The 15,678-nt window shown below is 47.3% G+C and overlaps 1 protein-coding gene across 4 annotated transcripts in view; it reads right to left on the bottom strand.

Moving 5' to 3' along the window:
• mcf2lb (mcf.2 cell line derived transforming sequence-like b) overlaps nt 1-15,678 on the bottom strand; it is a 34,631-nt gene that overhangs the window by 4,118 nt on the left and 14,835 nt on the right. For 2 of the 4 annotated variants that reach the window (XM_030343439.1, XM_030343438.1), the window contains exons 4-27: nt 14,345-14,435; nt 9,038-9,157; nt 8,571-8,687; nt 8,234-8,383; nt 7,784-7,908; nt 7,165-7,279; nt 6,941-7,060; nt 6,347-6,538; nt 5,705-5,896; nt 4,857-5,016; nt 4,240-4,304; nt 3,909-3,994; nt 3,704-3,770; nt 3,481-3,596; nt 3,160-3,229; nt 2,965-3,057; nt 2,596-2,688; nt 2,375-2,500; nt 1,502-1,723; nt 1,301-1,393; nt 1,014-1,092; nt 723-786; nt 214-425; nt 25-84 (exon numbers count right to left, since the gene is read on the bottom strand). In XM_030343439.1, the coding sequence (XP_030199299.1) occupies nt 25-84; nt 214-425; nt 723-786; nt 1,014-1,092; nt 1,301-1,393; nt 1,502-1,723; nt 2,375-2,500; nt 2,596-2,688; nt 2,965-3,057; nt 3,160-3,229; nt 3,481-3,596; nt 3,704-3,770; nt 3,909-3,994; nt 4,240-4,304; nt 4,857-5,016; nt 5,705-5,896; nt 6,347-6,538; nt 6,941-7,060; nt 7,165-7,279; nt 7,784-7,908; nt 8,234-8,383; nt 8,571-8,687; nt 9,038-9,157; nt 14,345-14,435 (2,828 nt within the window). The remainder of the gene's footprint in view (nt 1-24; nt 85-213; nt 426-722; nt 787-1,013; nt 1,093-1,300; nt 1,394-1,501; nt 1,724-2,374; nt 2,501-2,595; nt 2,689-2,964; nt 3,058-3,159; nt 3,230-3,480; nt 3,597-3,703; nt 3,771-3,908; nt 3,995-4,239; nt 4,305-4,856; nt 5,017-5,704; nt 5,897-6,346; nt 6,539-6,940; nt 7,061-7,164; nt 7,280-7,783; nt 7,909-8,233; nt 8,384-8,570; nt 8,688-9,037; nt 9,158-14,344; nt 14,436-15,678) is intronic. The other 2 variants (XM_030343441.1, XM_030343440.1) reach the window with 1 other exon arrangement.

The raw sequence follows: 15,678 nt of genomic DNA, 5'->3' as shown, positions 1-15,678 counted from the left end.
AGAAGCACCTGAGGTGCGAGGTACCTGGTGCGGGGAGGAGCATCATGGGTAACGTGAGGCTCTTATCATCAGTGGTGGAGGGCTCTGTGGAGGGGAAGCATGCCGTGTTGGACCGGTGACCTCAAACTACTTCAAGCTGAGTTGAGAATGGACCTATGGATCTATTGCATTGAGGAAACGGTGAGTTCTGACATTAAAACATGTGACACGTACCTTTCTGTGGTTTCAGGTTACTGAAGCCCTGCAAGGTGAAGCGCTTCTTAGCCACGGCAGCTCTGTCTGAGGTAGGGCTGGTGGCGATCTCGTCCAGCCCTGGACCCAAACTACCTTTCACAGCAGGCTTAAGGGAGGAGGAGATGGCATCGGGGCTCGGCTCAGCTCTCTTCTCCTCGCCCTTCTTCAGACTTCTCTGGCTCTTCAATGGACTGTTGGATCGAGCACAAGGCCGTCAACCCGTCATTAACCCGGTTCAGACATCAGTCAATGTTACGTTTTATTGCAACTGTGTATAACTATAACATATTTTTCAAAATCACATCTTCTAATTTCATTTGTAAATAATTGTTATTTCGGTTATTTTTAAGTGTAAGGGTTGACATAAAATTGCCATTCTGTGTATGCCTATGCAACTGTTAGAAAGAGTTAAGAAAATACATAGATAAAGGCCTTGATATTGTACCCTTTTTATTTTCTTATAATTGACACAATGAAAGCCGGCCTACCTGACTGGTCCACCGGCGCCAGGGGGAAACTGTAACACCTGGTCTGGCACCCTCTGCTGGCTAGCTACAGAAGCAAAGGAAAAACTATTAAACTAACCACTATTAAAAGCATAAACATAAAGTGCAAACACATTAACTAACATAACGTGTATTCACGTGACATTCCATGTCACGTGAATGACATGGAATTATTCATGTTGTTGTCTGGGTTATACTTCAAGTGGATAATGGAACTAAATGTTGGATTTACAGGATATGTAATCATGGCATTGTTTTTGAAACAGACAGTACCTCGGTACGCCTCCAGCTGGGTGGTCAGAACCTTCCGGATCTCGTTCACCCAGGTGGTTTTCACGTCAGCACTTGGTGCCTGAAACAATTAAATAACAATTTAAATAGCAATCATATTAAATCATATTGTAATTACTGAATAATTATTAAATAACATCAATATCAATGTATAACAACAACAATATCACGTATAACTATGTTCTCTAGGTAGTTAACTGCTAATATATTTGTGCTTTGTGTGTGTGCTAAACCAATATTTACTTATAAATCTGGACGTTTCAGCATACCTGAACAATGTACACCTCCTCCCGGGAGTTGCACCAAATTTCAAACTTCTTGTTGTCGCCCTTTGCGTTCTCAGTAATACCGACCGCACTCATCTGTACGGAAAACAGATGGAAATAACATTAGCCTGAAGGAGCGTTAGCGTCCGTTAGCGCACCCTCTAGCAGAACCCCGAGCGCTCTGAGCTCCTGGGGGGGACTCACGCTGAGGGACTGCTTGAAGCTGTAGGAGGGGGCCTTCTCGTAGCCTTCGCCGTTCTCCTCCCGGCGCTTGCAGAACAGCAGCGCCTTCTCGTGCAGGAAGAGGTGGCGCTGCATGGGCTTGAAGCGCGCCAGGTCCTTCACCTTGGCGTGACCCTTCTTGTGCTCCGTCCACACGCTGAACGAGCCCTGCATGAGCAGCCGGCCCAACTCCGTCAGATTACCCTGCCGGGGGGAACGCACCAGGGAGACATGGGGATGAAGAACCGCTTGGGATAGGTTTCCCTCAATCGCCTGCATTAACAGGTTATGCATGCAGTACTGGTGTTTGACCAACAGAGGGAGTCCTCTAATGTAAACCAAGTGGTGTTGGGGTTTGGTTCTCCTTTAAACCCAACATCAAATCCCATCTCTCTCCCACAGAGAACAAGCTCTATGTCCACTCTGTATTGTCTCCTCTGCTCTCGTACTGGTTTGTGTCCTGGCCAGGACGTCTGCGTTTATAGGAGTGCAAGGGTTCGTCTCCGATCTCATGCTACGCTCAACTTCAAAATATGAATATTATCTAAGAGTGCGACACACACATTTCTCAATTTAAATTCACATGAAAGTCCAACATTGATGCAGAATTCATTCATGTTTAAAAGAAGAGAGTGAGGGAGATGCTAATTGCTATTACTGTAGTACATTTGGATGCACGTAGTTAAAAAACTAAATTGTTGAATAGTTATTTCTCTCATCTCTTCCATAAAATAAATAAGCAAGGGAGAGATCCTTAGATCTAGCTGATAAAGATTGAGTTGTTCTACTCTATGGTTTCTTAAGCAGCAAAGGTGATGCGGTCATGTGACTGGCGGGGGTCTTCCCGCGGCCCACCTCGTAGCCAGTGATGGCGATGAGGTGCATTGAGTCGTTGACGGCCTTCAGGATGCCCAGGATGGAGGACAGTGCCTCCTGGAGGTCATCAGTCCCCTCACAGCCCTTGCTATACTTGAGCATTTCCTGTAGAAAGAGACGCACACTGAGCACTTGGGAGCCTCGCAGACAACCTATTGACAAAAAAACCTCTGTCACGGCCCAAAGACAGATAGGTGTACCTTCAGTAGGAGCTGATACTTGGTGATCCTCTGAACAGGCTTCAGGAGGTAGGAATCCAAGCCCAGCTTATGCTCCAACTTCTTTTGGCATTCCTGATGCAAAATAAATATAATATATAAATAATTAAATATGTGGTGTGTGTCTGCATGTAAGTATATGTTTTTGTGTGTGTATTTATATGTCTTTGTGCATCCATGTTTGTGTGTGTCTACGTCTGTGTCTCTGTGTGCATTTGTGCACGTGCGCGCGCGTGTGTGTGTGTGTGTGTATCTGTCTCCGTGCATGTGTAGGTATGTATATGTGTGTCTGCGTGTGTGTCTTCATGTACGTGTGTTTGTGTGTGTGTGTGTTGTCCAAGCGTGGCCAACCTGGAAGAAGGCGCAGTCGGAGCACTGCCTCCATAAGCTCTCTGAGCGGGGCTTGTTCTGACAGTACTTCTCATAGATCTGCAGCTCCGTCATCTTAACCAGACACACACACAGTGGGCGTGTGAGCAGCAGAAACCAGCATTACGGTGCACACACCCACTTTCAATAGCAACACATAGAGCAGTCGTCACGCACCCGCTCCAGGAAGCATCTTCCCACCAACTCAGGGACGTCTGTGTACGCCTCCAGCTCCCCCAGGAACGTCCTGAAACAAACAAGTTCAAGTTAAGGGTTAGGGTTAGGTTAAAGCTAAAGACATAGTCAAAGATAACGTTAAAGATAAAGGCAAACTGATTGAGTCAGGGTGTCACAGCAGCAGTAATACAGGACAGCAAATCATTCAAAATAAATAAGAACAGTCAGAACAATTTTCAGAGAATTACAAAGATAAATAAATATAGAAATACATGAAGATATTTGCATCAGATTTAAGTCATCATTTGAAATGAGAGTCACCTCTTGTGGAAGTGGTAGATCTCTAGCATGTTGCCAAACAGGACGTCCTTCTTGTTCTGCAGTGCTGCGGGCATCAGATGAGCCATCGCTGGGTTGTCCATCTCTGCTGCATAGCCCTGCGATATAACAGTGAAAAAGTCAACGATAAGGCACACTTGCTCTTTAGTTTTCCTTATAACATTTGACATCAAAACTGTGTTTGGAATATGAGCGTGGCGGCTACCTGAAGAACACAGAGGAGCTCCTCTGCGTAGGCTCTCTCTGTCTCCAGGAGCTCATTCATGACATGCCTGGAGAGAGGGGGGAACACAATGTATTCAACAGACTAGAGCATACATGGAACCCCCCGGATGGGAGAGTAGGCCGATCCTCTCGTCGTTCAGTGGACTCAGGTGTGATGGTGATTGATTTATGGTCCGCTGGCTCACCGTCTCAACACGGCCAGGTTCTCTTCCTGCTCCGACTGAGAAGCTTGTCGGCTGTGGATGCCTCCGTTCTGCTGCTGACCGTCGTCCTGGAAATGCACATGTACACACACACACACACACACACACACACACACACACACACACACACACACACACACACACACACACACACACACACACACACACACACACACACACACACACACACACACACACAAACACACACACCATGTGACCTCATGATCATTGGCTGTGTGACACCATGCTTTATGTCCACTGACACCAAACTTAGTAAAGGGTAAATGACAATCTGGAGGAGTTTACCACCTACCTTTTTACAACTGACGTCATTCCCAGAGTCTCCCTCTAGGTTCTTCTCCTGTTGTGCTCTGTGTGCTGAGAGACGGACGGAGAAAACAATCAAGCACATTGACGTGCACTCTAAGACGTAGCAGGGAGAGCAGGGTAGGGTTAAGAGCAGCAGTCCAAGGTCAGACTGATCTGCAGCCAAGCCAAAGGGCAAGGTGGAGATCAACCATGAGGCTGAAGCAGAATGGGTCATAGATCAATGGTTCCCCGCCAGTGAGTGACCAGGCACACCGACATCTACAGCACTGACAGACATACAGACATATACAGACATAACGACAGCTACTGGACAATCAATTTCCTTGAGGGAGTCATCCCAAAAGGATCAATAAAGCCTAATCTAATATAATCTAATCTAATCTAATCTCGAGGGAATGCTTGGCATGCCTCGACCTGATCCATTTTACAATATAATAATAAACCTGCCCGTCTCATTTTTGTGAGCGTGCATTTTTGTTGTCTACTGTGCTTTGACCTTTTTAATAATGCAATAATGTGGGACATTTTTCATTATTAATCCCTTAAAGCACTAACATGGGTGTGCCGTTTATTTCCGGTTGTTGTGTGTGAGGCACAGACCTGGTGAGTTGAGAGGGGACTTGATAATGGCCTCTGGCCTCGGGGCCACCGGCTGCACGGGTCTGGTCTGTTTGGCCGCTAGCTTCTTCAGGCTGATCCTCCTCTTCTCAAACATCTCCTGCATGGACGTCTGCTTCTGGAGCACCTTCTCCACTTGGTCCTGGCCCACGGGAGAGGACAGGGTGAGTAACTTTTTTGAGGAGGGCCGTTCGGTGGACGCCTTCAGAGCATACATTGGAAGCATGGTTCATGGTAGAACCCCTCACCCTAGTGTTGAACTAGATCTATCAGGTTCAGTCACAATTGAGTCATAATAGCCATATTAAGTTGTTGAGTATGATAAGATGAGATGATAAATAAAGTATCATACGATGCTACTTTATTTATCCCAGACAGGAAATGTGTGTGTCGCAGAAGAGAGTACAGGACATAAGTAGAAATTAAAAAGAGATGATAATGTAAAGAAGAGTAATAACGTGTACATAAAATGTACACATTATGTGTAGATAAAATGTACTCATATTGTATATACACAATATGAGTAGTAGCAAGTTAGGCCATAATTGTATTCAGAGCTGTACGATTATGACAAAAGATAATTTTGCTCAATATTGTGTTTGCGATTATTCATTCAATTTATACGCTGCTCCGCCTAAAACAATAATCATTAAGCAATTGCTGAGTTGTAACGGTTTGTCATTTGATTTTAATGTAACGGGGGTACAAAATCCATTTTCTTTCGTTTTTTTAAGGCCAGAGGACAAAAATCGTGATTACAATTAACCCTGCAGTGTATTTTGCAGCACTGTTAGAATGCGTCTTGTCAGGACTCTACTGGGAATCTGTACCATGAACTCCTGGTTGAGCACGGCCTCGTACTGGGTGCAGATGGTGGCCCGGTCGGTCAGCAGGTTCTGGCCCGCGGCCTCCAGGTAGCGCTCCAGCTCCAGCAGGGCTGCCTCGGCGCCCTCGTGGGACTGGCAGCGGTCCACGGGCTGCGAGGCCAGCAGGTAGATGCCGTCGTCGCACCACTTGGCCGCCTGAGAGCGTGAACAAAGACAAGGGAATGCAGGAGGGTTATTTAGAGGTGCCTTATGAATTAAGAGACAGTGTGTCATTGCGTAGAAATCGGGCAGCTATCGGTTAGCTGTTCATTAGTGGAATACACTGTGGGAATATCTGTTTTGAGGTGACTGCATTTGCCTCTGTATGAGACGGTTAAGATCAAATTTAGACCGCTCCCAGCTCCTTTCTGACCAATCAAAGCATCTCTTCCCTGATTGGTTTGGGATATCCATCTTGTCTGTCGATCAAAGTTGTATGCAGCATTTCTCATTGGTGGAGAAACGTAGGGAGGGCGTCGACTTGGTATCGGTTGTTTGATTTCGAAATGTTCTCTCTCAATCTCAAATAATCAACTTGAAGGTGGAGATGGAGGAGTAGGAATGTGTATGTTTATTTGTGTGAGTGTGTGTGTGTGGCTCCCTCACCCTCTCCAGGCTGTGGTGGAGCTCCATGGCCTGCAGGAGGAGGTCCTTCTTTGCCCTCAGGGTGCTGCTCAGCTCGGAGCTCAGGGCTCGGAGCTCGTTGCAGCTGCTCTGCAGGGAGTCCTCCGCGTAGTGCGAGTTCTGGATCAGCGAGTCGCCCTCCTGGGCCAGAGCCGCGGTTCGGTCCAGCAACTCCTGTTGAGGGAGAGGGGGAGGGTTTAGTGGTCCATTATGTAGGAGGCCCGAAGGCTAGGGAGGTCATTGGGGCAGGGTTGTATATCCTGGGAAACTAATAGACCCTGGTGTCGGTCCCTGTATCAATGTAATGCTTAGCATAGAAAATACATTTTACTGTCCCCAATGGGCGAAATTAGTCTTCTACTTTTAACTCAGGTCTTGTAGATGTGTGTGTAGTTCTTTTAGTGATAGTGGAGCACCAGGTGGAAGTCAGATGAACACGGAGAGAACATGCAAACACTATACAGCTATGTTATACAGCTTTGAGTTTGAAGCCCGGACCTGCTTGCAGTGAGGCAGCAGTGCAGACCACTGCGCCACCGTGCCACCATATTAAATGTGGTGCTCTGTATCACTCACACAGACTTTTCCCTCATAGTTTGTCAGGTCACGGAATATGTGGTCGGCGTGCGCAGGGCTGATGCCCACTTCGGAGTACGTTCCCAGCTTCTCAGACACCTGGTCCAGCTGGGCCATCAGCTAAACAGACAACAACAACAACAACATCAGCAGTGCGAGGGTTGAATGAGAGTCTACAGAAGAGGTCTCACTGTCTACAGAGCGGTCCACGGCCTCAGACTAACCTCTTTGTAATTGTGCTCAAAGTGGCGCAGCTGAAGACATTGGGTCAGTTTTGTTTGGTGCCGCGCCCAAAACTGATCGAACGCCCGCTCGGTCTCGTCCAACTGTGATAGCAGCCTGACAAGAGCCGAGAGAGAGAGGGAGAGAGAGAGAGAGAGAGATGAACACAACAACAAGGGAGGAATACAGAGGATGCTTGGGGGGAGAGGGAGAGAGGAACCAGAAGGCAGCAGTAATGGGTTAGAAACTGATGAGGCAAAAAAAATTGGTCTATTAACTTCAGTGTGACATCAACATGCGATTCCACTTCCATTCCATTTAACCGAGATGGTAGAACGGTTGAATGTTAATGATTGCCGATCAATAACTGTCACAAATGTACAAAATGTAAATCTTTAAAAAATATTCATTGTTTATAAGGAGGCAAGTGTGTGATATTCATTAGTATCAACATTAGAGTTTGGAGTCAATATAAACTAATATGTTAAAATTAATGAATAAATCGAAGAAAAATATGAAATTCAAGCAATCTAAACATTGTTGGCTCACACCAAAATTATGAAACAAAATTTGCGCTCTGTGTGCATATTGGCTGTAGTGTTGGGCTTGCAAGGAGCTGACCTCTGCACTGTAGCGAGGTTCTCTAGTTCATCCTGGGTCATGTTGTGGTCCGGGTCTCGTACCACTGGCTCATTGATGCTCTCCAGCAGCCTGCTGCCCTGGGCCAGCGCCACCAGCATATCCCCCTGAACACACACACACACACACACACACACACACACACACACACACACACACACACACACACACACACACACACACACACGTCAAAAACACCCTTTCTTCAGGACACATGGCCTTAAGTGTGTGCGTTACGAACTACTTGGCAATGGTATGAAACTCCTGGTGTCATTAAAGTTACTTCCCACACATCTCAGTTACTATATTGCACTCTGTCGAAATCACCCAGTTTCAACAGCCGATGCGAACAGGCCAATTCTGAGTCTGTTGAAAGTAGACGGGTGAGTGAGAGGCAGAGGGAGGGAGACAGGGAGGGCAGGGCAGGGTCACCTTCATGTGGTCCTTCTTGCTGGTGTGGGTCCCCAGCAGGCTGGTGGTGGCCAGGATATCGCCCGGGAGCTCCGTCTCAGCCAGCTCCATGCCAAACACCTGCAGGCTCTGAGCCGTCTTCTTCACCATCAGCGCAAAGCCCTCAATGGCCTGATGCGGTGACGGCGACACACACACACACACACACACAGACACAATGGCAAATTACATTAAATACACCCGTATGGTGACGTATCATTGGCATTCTATCTGGTTCTGATGTCCTGAATGTAAAATGTGCAACCAGGCGGTTCTTTTAATGACTTAAGTTGGACACATGCAGAGAGGTTGGACTCACCGTGCGGTGAGAGATCCACTTCTCGTGGCAGTACTCCTGGGTTCCCCCCAGCTCCTGGGTCAGCTGACTGCGCTCTATGTAGGAGTGGAGCTCCGTCACAGAGCTCAGCATGATCACCTGTACACGACACACGCAACGTATAAACACACATTCAATCCTGTCATTATCACTGCTGCGGTTACTACTACTACAACTGCTTCTACTTTTCATGATACTATTACTACTGCTACAGTTATTATTACTATTGCTACAGTTACGGGGGGGGGGGGGGGGGGTTCGACTCCCAGCCTAGAGGTTCTGGGTTTGATCCCCAACCCTGAGCAAGACACCCAACCCCTACCCGCTCCTTAATGGCAGGTATCTGAAATCACCGTGAGTTGCTTTGGATAAAAGCATCTGCTAAATGACTAATAGTAAACATTAGCAGCAGAACTACTGCTGCTTCTGGGACGTAGCTCTCCACCTACCGGCACCTTCATCTTGAACTCATCCTTGTTGAACTTGAAGAGGATGTCGGAGAGCGTGCGCTGCAGCAGCGTGGTGGGCCTCAGAACCAGAACCAGCTGGAGGTTCCCTGGGAAGGAGCCCTGGGGAGGAGAGATGAAGGTCAGAGGAGGCACACTGCATCGCAAACACCAGCAGAGGCAGACAATGTCCTAGGAGCTCTCTCTCTCTCTCTCTCTCTCTCTCTCTCTCTCTCTCTCTCTCTCTCTCTCTCTCTCTCTCTCTCTCTCTCTCTCTCTCTCTCTCTCTCTCTCTCTCTCTCTCTCTCTCTCTCTCTCTCTCTCTCTCATCCCCCATCACGACCGTGTCCTTTTGCTGTGACATTTTCTTAATTCAGATCTGAGATGCGGTTCTGTCAAGCAAATCGAAACTGATGACTGCATTACGCCACCCAGCCCTCCCAAGGGCCCCTTTACAAGGAGGAGGATCACAACATCAGTCTTCATCGTACACAGCTGGCACTAATACCACTTAGATGAGCCCCAGCCTTGAGGTTTGTTTTGTAGGATGGGCGGTTGAACACGCTATCAAATCAATTGACATGCGTCTCAAAACTATAAGACATGAAACCATTAAACCGACCGCATGCTTCGATATCGGCCTTAAACCTGCACAGTGTAACTTTTTCTCTTCATCTATCGTTTTATTCTGGTCCACTTTTGCCTGACCCCGCCCCCTCAGATGACAGTTACTGCCATCTCAAAATGATATAGCTTTAACTGTAGCTACAACCCAAGCCACTAGAGGCTGCTAACAGGAGACCTTGGATAGATCGACTTCGATATTGAACAAAACAACTGCAATGGATGGATGCATATAAGAATAATAAGTATAACAGTTTAGAGTATAAGACGTTGATGGCTAGGAATTTGCTAGGACGTAGGTCACAAGGGATACTCTATGCTGGAGCATTGCAGTTGTTGTTAACGCTGGCTTAATTAGCTAATGACCTGTGCTGTGGTTAGTCTAATTACATCCCTCCCCCCCACCTAGGCGGTTGAGGAATGCCGTCCTAGGCAGAAAAGACATGAGTACCTCATTAACGAGCATGCCACCACTCGGGATATGGGGCTATTAAGGGAACTTAAGGGATCAATTCAACATTTCCAATGCTGAACGGATGATAAAACTAAACCTCTCTGAAACACTGGTATTGGACATAATAATGATATTTTATAAGGTCTATTGAACACGGCGAAAAAATGGAGCCGGTTTAATTGTAGGAAGTTACGGAGTATCGAATGAAAGCGGAATTGAACTGAATGTTGTGGAATGTTTTTTTGCTGACGGTTAACCACCACGGATGGATGTGGACGAGAGGGCCCGGGGCCCCAAGCCACTCAGCCGTGGATGTGTGGACCGCCGGTGGGCTTCAGCGGTCACGCTTCACCCAGGCTTTGTTCTTTGATAACAGGAGACACTGTGAACCGCTCTCAGACACAGTTCTTTTCTCGCTCTCTGTCTCGCTCTCTTTCTAACACCCACACGCACGCACACGCTTTTTTAACTCACACACACGCATGGAAACGCACACACACACACACACACACGCAGAACTGTCTTTTTTATCATCATCACAAAGCCCTTGATGGACGAACAGAAGACGCACACACCCTCAAACACCACGCACACACACACACACACACACACACACACACACACACACACACACACACACACACACACACACACACACACACACACACACACACACACACACACACACACACACACACACGAGGGGGAGTGGGCTGCATAATGTGTGGTGAGAGTATCTGGGGACTGCCTGACTGACGCTAGCGCTACAGGCCTTTAATGAGGACCCTCCCCACCCTCCCCATCCGCTGTCTGTCAAAGAGATGCTACCTACCACCACCAAACGAACCACGGGGCCGTCCCCTTCTTATCCAAAAACTAGCCCTCGCAATCACACTGAATCGGCGATTCTCTCACATCAGACGGCACAAGAACCACAGCTGGCAGGGAACCATCGTCATTGCACATCAATCTGTGATTATTTACACACACGCACATAAGCATGCATTCACACTTGTTCACATACATACATACATACATACATACATACTAACACACACACACACACACACACACACACACACACACACACACACACACACACATATTCACACTTGTTTTTACATACATACTCACACACACACACACACACACACACACACAAGTATGCATTCACACTTGTATACACACACACACATGCTGTCTATACACAGACTCCGAAATAAAAGTGTGTGCACTGCATATTGCTTTCCCTGACTGTGCGCTGACCTCCTGAGCGGTCATCTATCATCCTATTGGCTGACCACAATGGTTTTCCGAGCCCAGATGGGTGCTGATGAGGAGCAGCTCCCCTCGGCTCAACACGTGCCGGCGTTCATTAGCCCCCAGTCATTGGTGTGGATGAAGCCCACGGCAGGGCTCTGTGGGATTAATAAAGCTCCATTCAATTGAAAGAGGAGCGCGGGGCCCCCCCTTGTCCCCCGGGGGTTTGGGGGTCACCTCTCCCTCTCCCCTCTTTGAAGCTTCAAACGGTTCTTCTTTTGTTCCTTTTCTCCACTATAGCTGTAGTGGATAATATCTGTGTTTTGTGTATGTGTGTGTATGTTTTTTCTTGTTTTATATTAGTATTTTGATGTGTGATTTTTTTCATACACATATGTATGTACTGCTTTTACAATAGAACAATTTAGTGTGTCCAACAAATCGCTTTGGTGTCTGCTTACCCACGCATGCACTTTGTAATATAAACACTGGAGGGTTATAACGCAGAGTCAGGATGAGTGCTGTCTGCTGATCTACAGACAGTAAAATAGAAGATCCACTGGAGACCACTTATTATACCTCACCAATATACCTCTTGACCAATGGTTTAAAACCATTGGCTCACCATTGGTATAAAATGTAAACCAACCCATCCATACCGGCGGCTAGGGAAAACCATGGGAACTCTGTAGTTTATTATTTATTTGTTTTTCTTGTGTAATGAAGAATAAAAAACAACACACTGGTAGGCATCATACTTGCAACTTGTTACCATGGTGTTGTCATCCAAACAGAGCAGATGTGCTGCTGAATGAAGAAACGCTGTGTGTGTGTGTGTGTGTGTGTGTGTGTGTGTGTGTGTGTGTGTGTGTGTGTGTGTGTGTGTGTGTGTGTGTGTGTGTGTGTGAATGTAATGTTTATGTGGCTTGAAGGATAGATGCATAGCAATATCACAACCTTCTAATGGGGGACAATATAATTAACTAATATTGTTTAGTGCCTTAGCGCAAAAGCGCAATATGCAGTGCAAACCTCTGGTGCGTTGAGGGGAAGACCCCGAGCTCACCCACCCCCTTTTCAGCCCTCCCCCATTCAATCAGATAAGCCTGTTGGCACACAGCCAGCTGGGAGGGGGGTAAGTAAGAACAAGCAGGTGTATATTAGAGAGAGAGAAAGAGAAAGAGAAAGAGAGAGAGGGGGGAGAGAGAGAGAGACAATGAGGGTAAGTCAATTACAGTGAATCTTCCTTGCCACCCATTTCTTTTCAGAAACTCAAAGGAGATACAGAGGTGAATTGGAAGGGGGAAAGCGGGCTGATGATGATGCATTTAAAGACGAACGCCAACGAGTGAATCACACTAAAAGAAGCATAGGAGATGGAGTGCGGATGGCGGTAGAGGAGGGAAGGAGGGAGAGAGGGGTTTACCTCTACATACTGCGTGTGCGTGCGTGTGTGTGTGTGGGTGTGTGTGTGTGTGCTGCTTGAAGTGAGCCCCTGGCTTCCACAGCTGATTGCTGAATGATGAGAGTATGAATCGCTCTGCTGCTCAAAGTAGGTTACTAGGCTGGACCAAGACACAGCATTACACAACGACAGGAGGACAGGCACACCCCTTATAACCAGCGATATTTACATCCTTAGATATGTAAGGACACACACACACACACACACACACACACACACACACACACACACACACACACACACACACACACACACACACACACACACACACACACACACACACACACACACACACACCTTCTGTATTTTTGTCTTTCCTTCCCTTATGCATCAGAAGTAAACACACATTTTATCTTTCCTTTTTTCTGAGATGCTAAGCCCTACTCTATCTCTTAGCGTCTCTCCATCTTGCTGTATCATTCTCTATCTGTTTCTTCTTAACTCTCTCTCATCTTCTCTCACGCCATTTCTTTCTCTTGTATGCATTCCTATTTTGCATTTATCCATCTTTTTTAAATTCCTTGTTGTCGTGGTGACAACATGTTAACAATGATGATAATGACGATGAAGTCATGAATCAAGCAATCACATCGAAGGCGTCTCCTTGTCACATTCATGGGGCCTTGCACACAATGCACGAGCCATGCCTGAGCAAAACACAGTCCCCTCCCCTGTATTCCTGGCAGCCACTGCTTTATTTCTCCCCCCCGGGTGATGGAAACACATGGCGGGCTTGGGTGGAAGGGAGGTGTACATGAATGGGTGGGGGGGTGTAGGGAGGGGGCCGGTCGCACCATTAATACTAACAAGCCCTTCTGCTGTTTGCAGAATCCATCCAACCTCTTTCAGCATTTGAAAGATGTCACCCAGCACAACATAAACAGAGAGAAATATAAAGAAAGACCCCAAATCCCAAACAATGGGGTTGGAATATATGTACAGCTCCTACACCATCGAGTCACCTCACTGGTCCTTCCTCTTTGTGACTAAAGTGTTTTTTCAACCAGTTTTGAGAATGGGGTTTCATTGAGTCAAGCATAATAAAAAATGTTTTTTATCAAATGGTAGAAATAAAAGGAAAGATTCATATATCTCTGTCATATAAGGTAAGACAGAGTCATTGCCTTTTCTGTGCACAGGACGATCATACTTACTGTCGTGCATCGTCAACGCACAAAGGCCCAGATTGAGCCAGGAATGTCCTCCAATCCACATAATTAAAACTTGTCTCAAAGACCTAGCATTTAAACGTTGTGCTCTGCCTTTGTATGTGTATTCTGTGTTTGTTTGTTTGCTGCAATCTGCTAGCATAGACGTGTACAGCATGAAGTCGACGCTGGCTATTTATAAATGTGCTCTGCCAACACATTTGATTTGAATGATTGATTTGACATCCTGCATATAGGCGGCGCACACATAAACCATAAAGCCTGCACTCCATACAAGGACCGGGGGGGAGACAAACAAACATGTCCAGCAACATAAAACACCACAAGATGAAACTCACTGCGATTCGAAGCAGGGTCCCCTTGACGGCCGCCCATCGGTCCTGCCGGCGGTCGATGACCAGAACGAAGCCCACCCCTGTGGCCGAGAGACTGGGAGAGAGAGGGGCAGGTTTACACTGGGGCACAGGGTCCGGCATCAACACCGTCCACCAGGTGTAGATGGAAGATCCTTTTTATTTAAGAGAATTCAGGGTTACATAATATAAACTATTGCATGGCCGGCAGTTTTTTACAGGTCATATAAAAAGATTTATGTTCGTCCCTGCTTGGGTAATCAAAAGAGCAAAATACAGAATGAGACATGAAAAAAAAAACAGCACATGCATGAGCCGTTTCTGTGCCAATGTAAAGGTCAACCAAATGGTTAAACATTAAACCGGACATGCCCTCCTTTAGTCTAGTGGTACACGTTAATTAGGATTCATTACAAATGCTGTGGTGTAAAACGGACGCAATTAAGATGGGGCTTGTCTGTTCCTAGACAAGCCTCCTTGACAAGCAGAGACCAGCCCCCCACCGCATACACACACACACACACACACACACACACACACACACACACACACACACACACACACACACACACACACACACACACACACACACACACACACACACACACACACACACACACACCAGCGCCCCAACCACCACCAACCCATCCCACTCCCCCCCCTTCCCGGTGACAAACAGCAGGTTGGAGGTCTGAGGGGGGGGGCGGGTTAGTCAATACTGTCCCACATGTCGGTCCTCTTCTCCCTGCTCTATGGACCCACTCCTCATACATTAAAACATGACGGCTCCCCGCGGACACGCCGCCGCACACCAGCGTCTCACCTCAGCGGCGCAGCCACACAGAAAAGCCTCCGCGCAGAAAAGACGCAGATCGTAATCCTTGACGTCTGTGTGTTCACTCAGATGAGCCGAGGGGCGACGCGGTTATTCCAAGCAGGAGGTGCACTCATAGCAGGGGGGCACCGGGCAAAAAATTGCCAGAGGGAAAAATATGTGGAAGGAGAACTGTCCGGTGGTGGAGACAACAATGGAGGAAAAAAAATGATAAACACAGGCAGCCAGGATGAAATCTCAGCGTGTTGTACCCCGTTGACGAGAGGGAGCCCAGCGCCTCGAACCAGCTCCCCTCCTCTGCTGCACTGAAGGCAGCAGTCAGCCAATGAGGCGCCAGAAGGTGCTATGCCACCAGCCAGACACTGGCTGTAGCTGCTGGGGGGGAGGGGGGGGTTTGCAGCCCGGTTGGCCAATCAGCACGTCTTGTAGACCGGGGGGGAGGCGGGAAGAGGGAGGAGACAGGCACGAAAAAAAAGGGGAATAA

Source organism: Gadus morhua, chromosome 20, assembly GCF_902167405.1.
Source record: "Gadus morhua chromosome 20, gadMor3.0, whole genome shotgun sequence".
In the NCBI taxonomy this organism is placed as follows: Eukaryota; Metazoa; Chordata; class Actinopteri; order Gadiformes; family Gadidae; genus Gadus; species Gadus morhua.
This window is presented reverse-complemented; position numbering and strand designations above follow the sequence as displayed.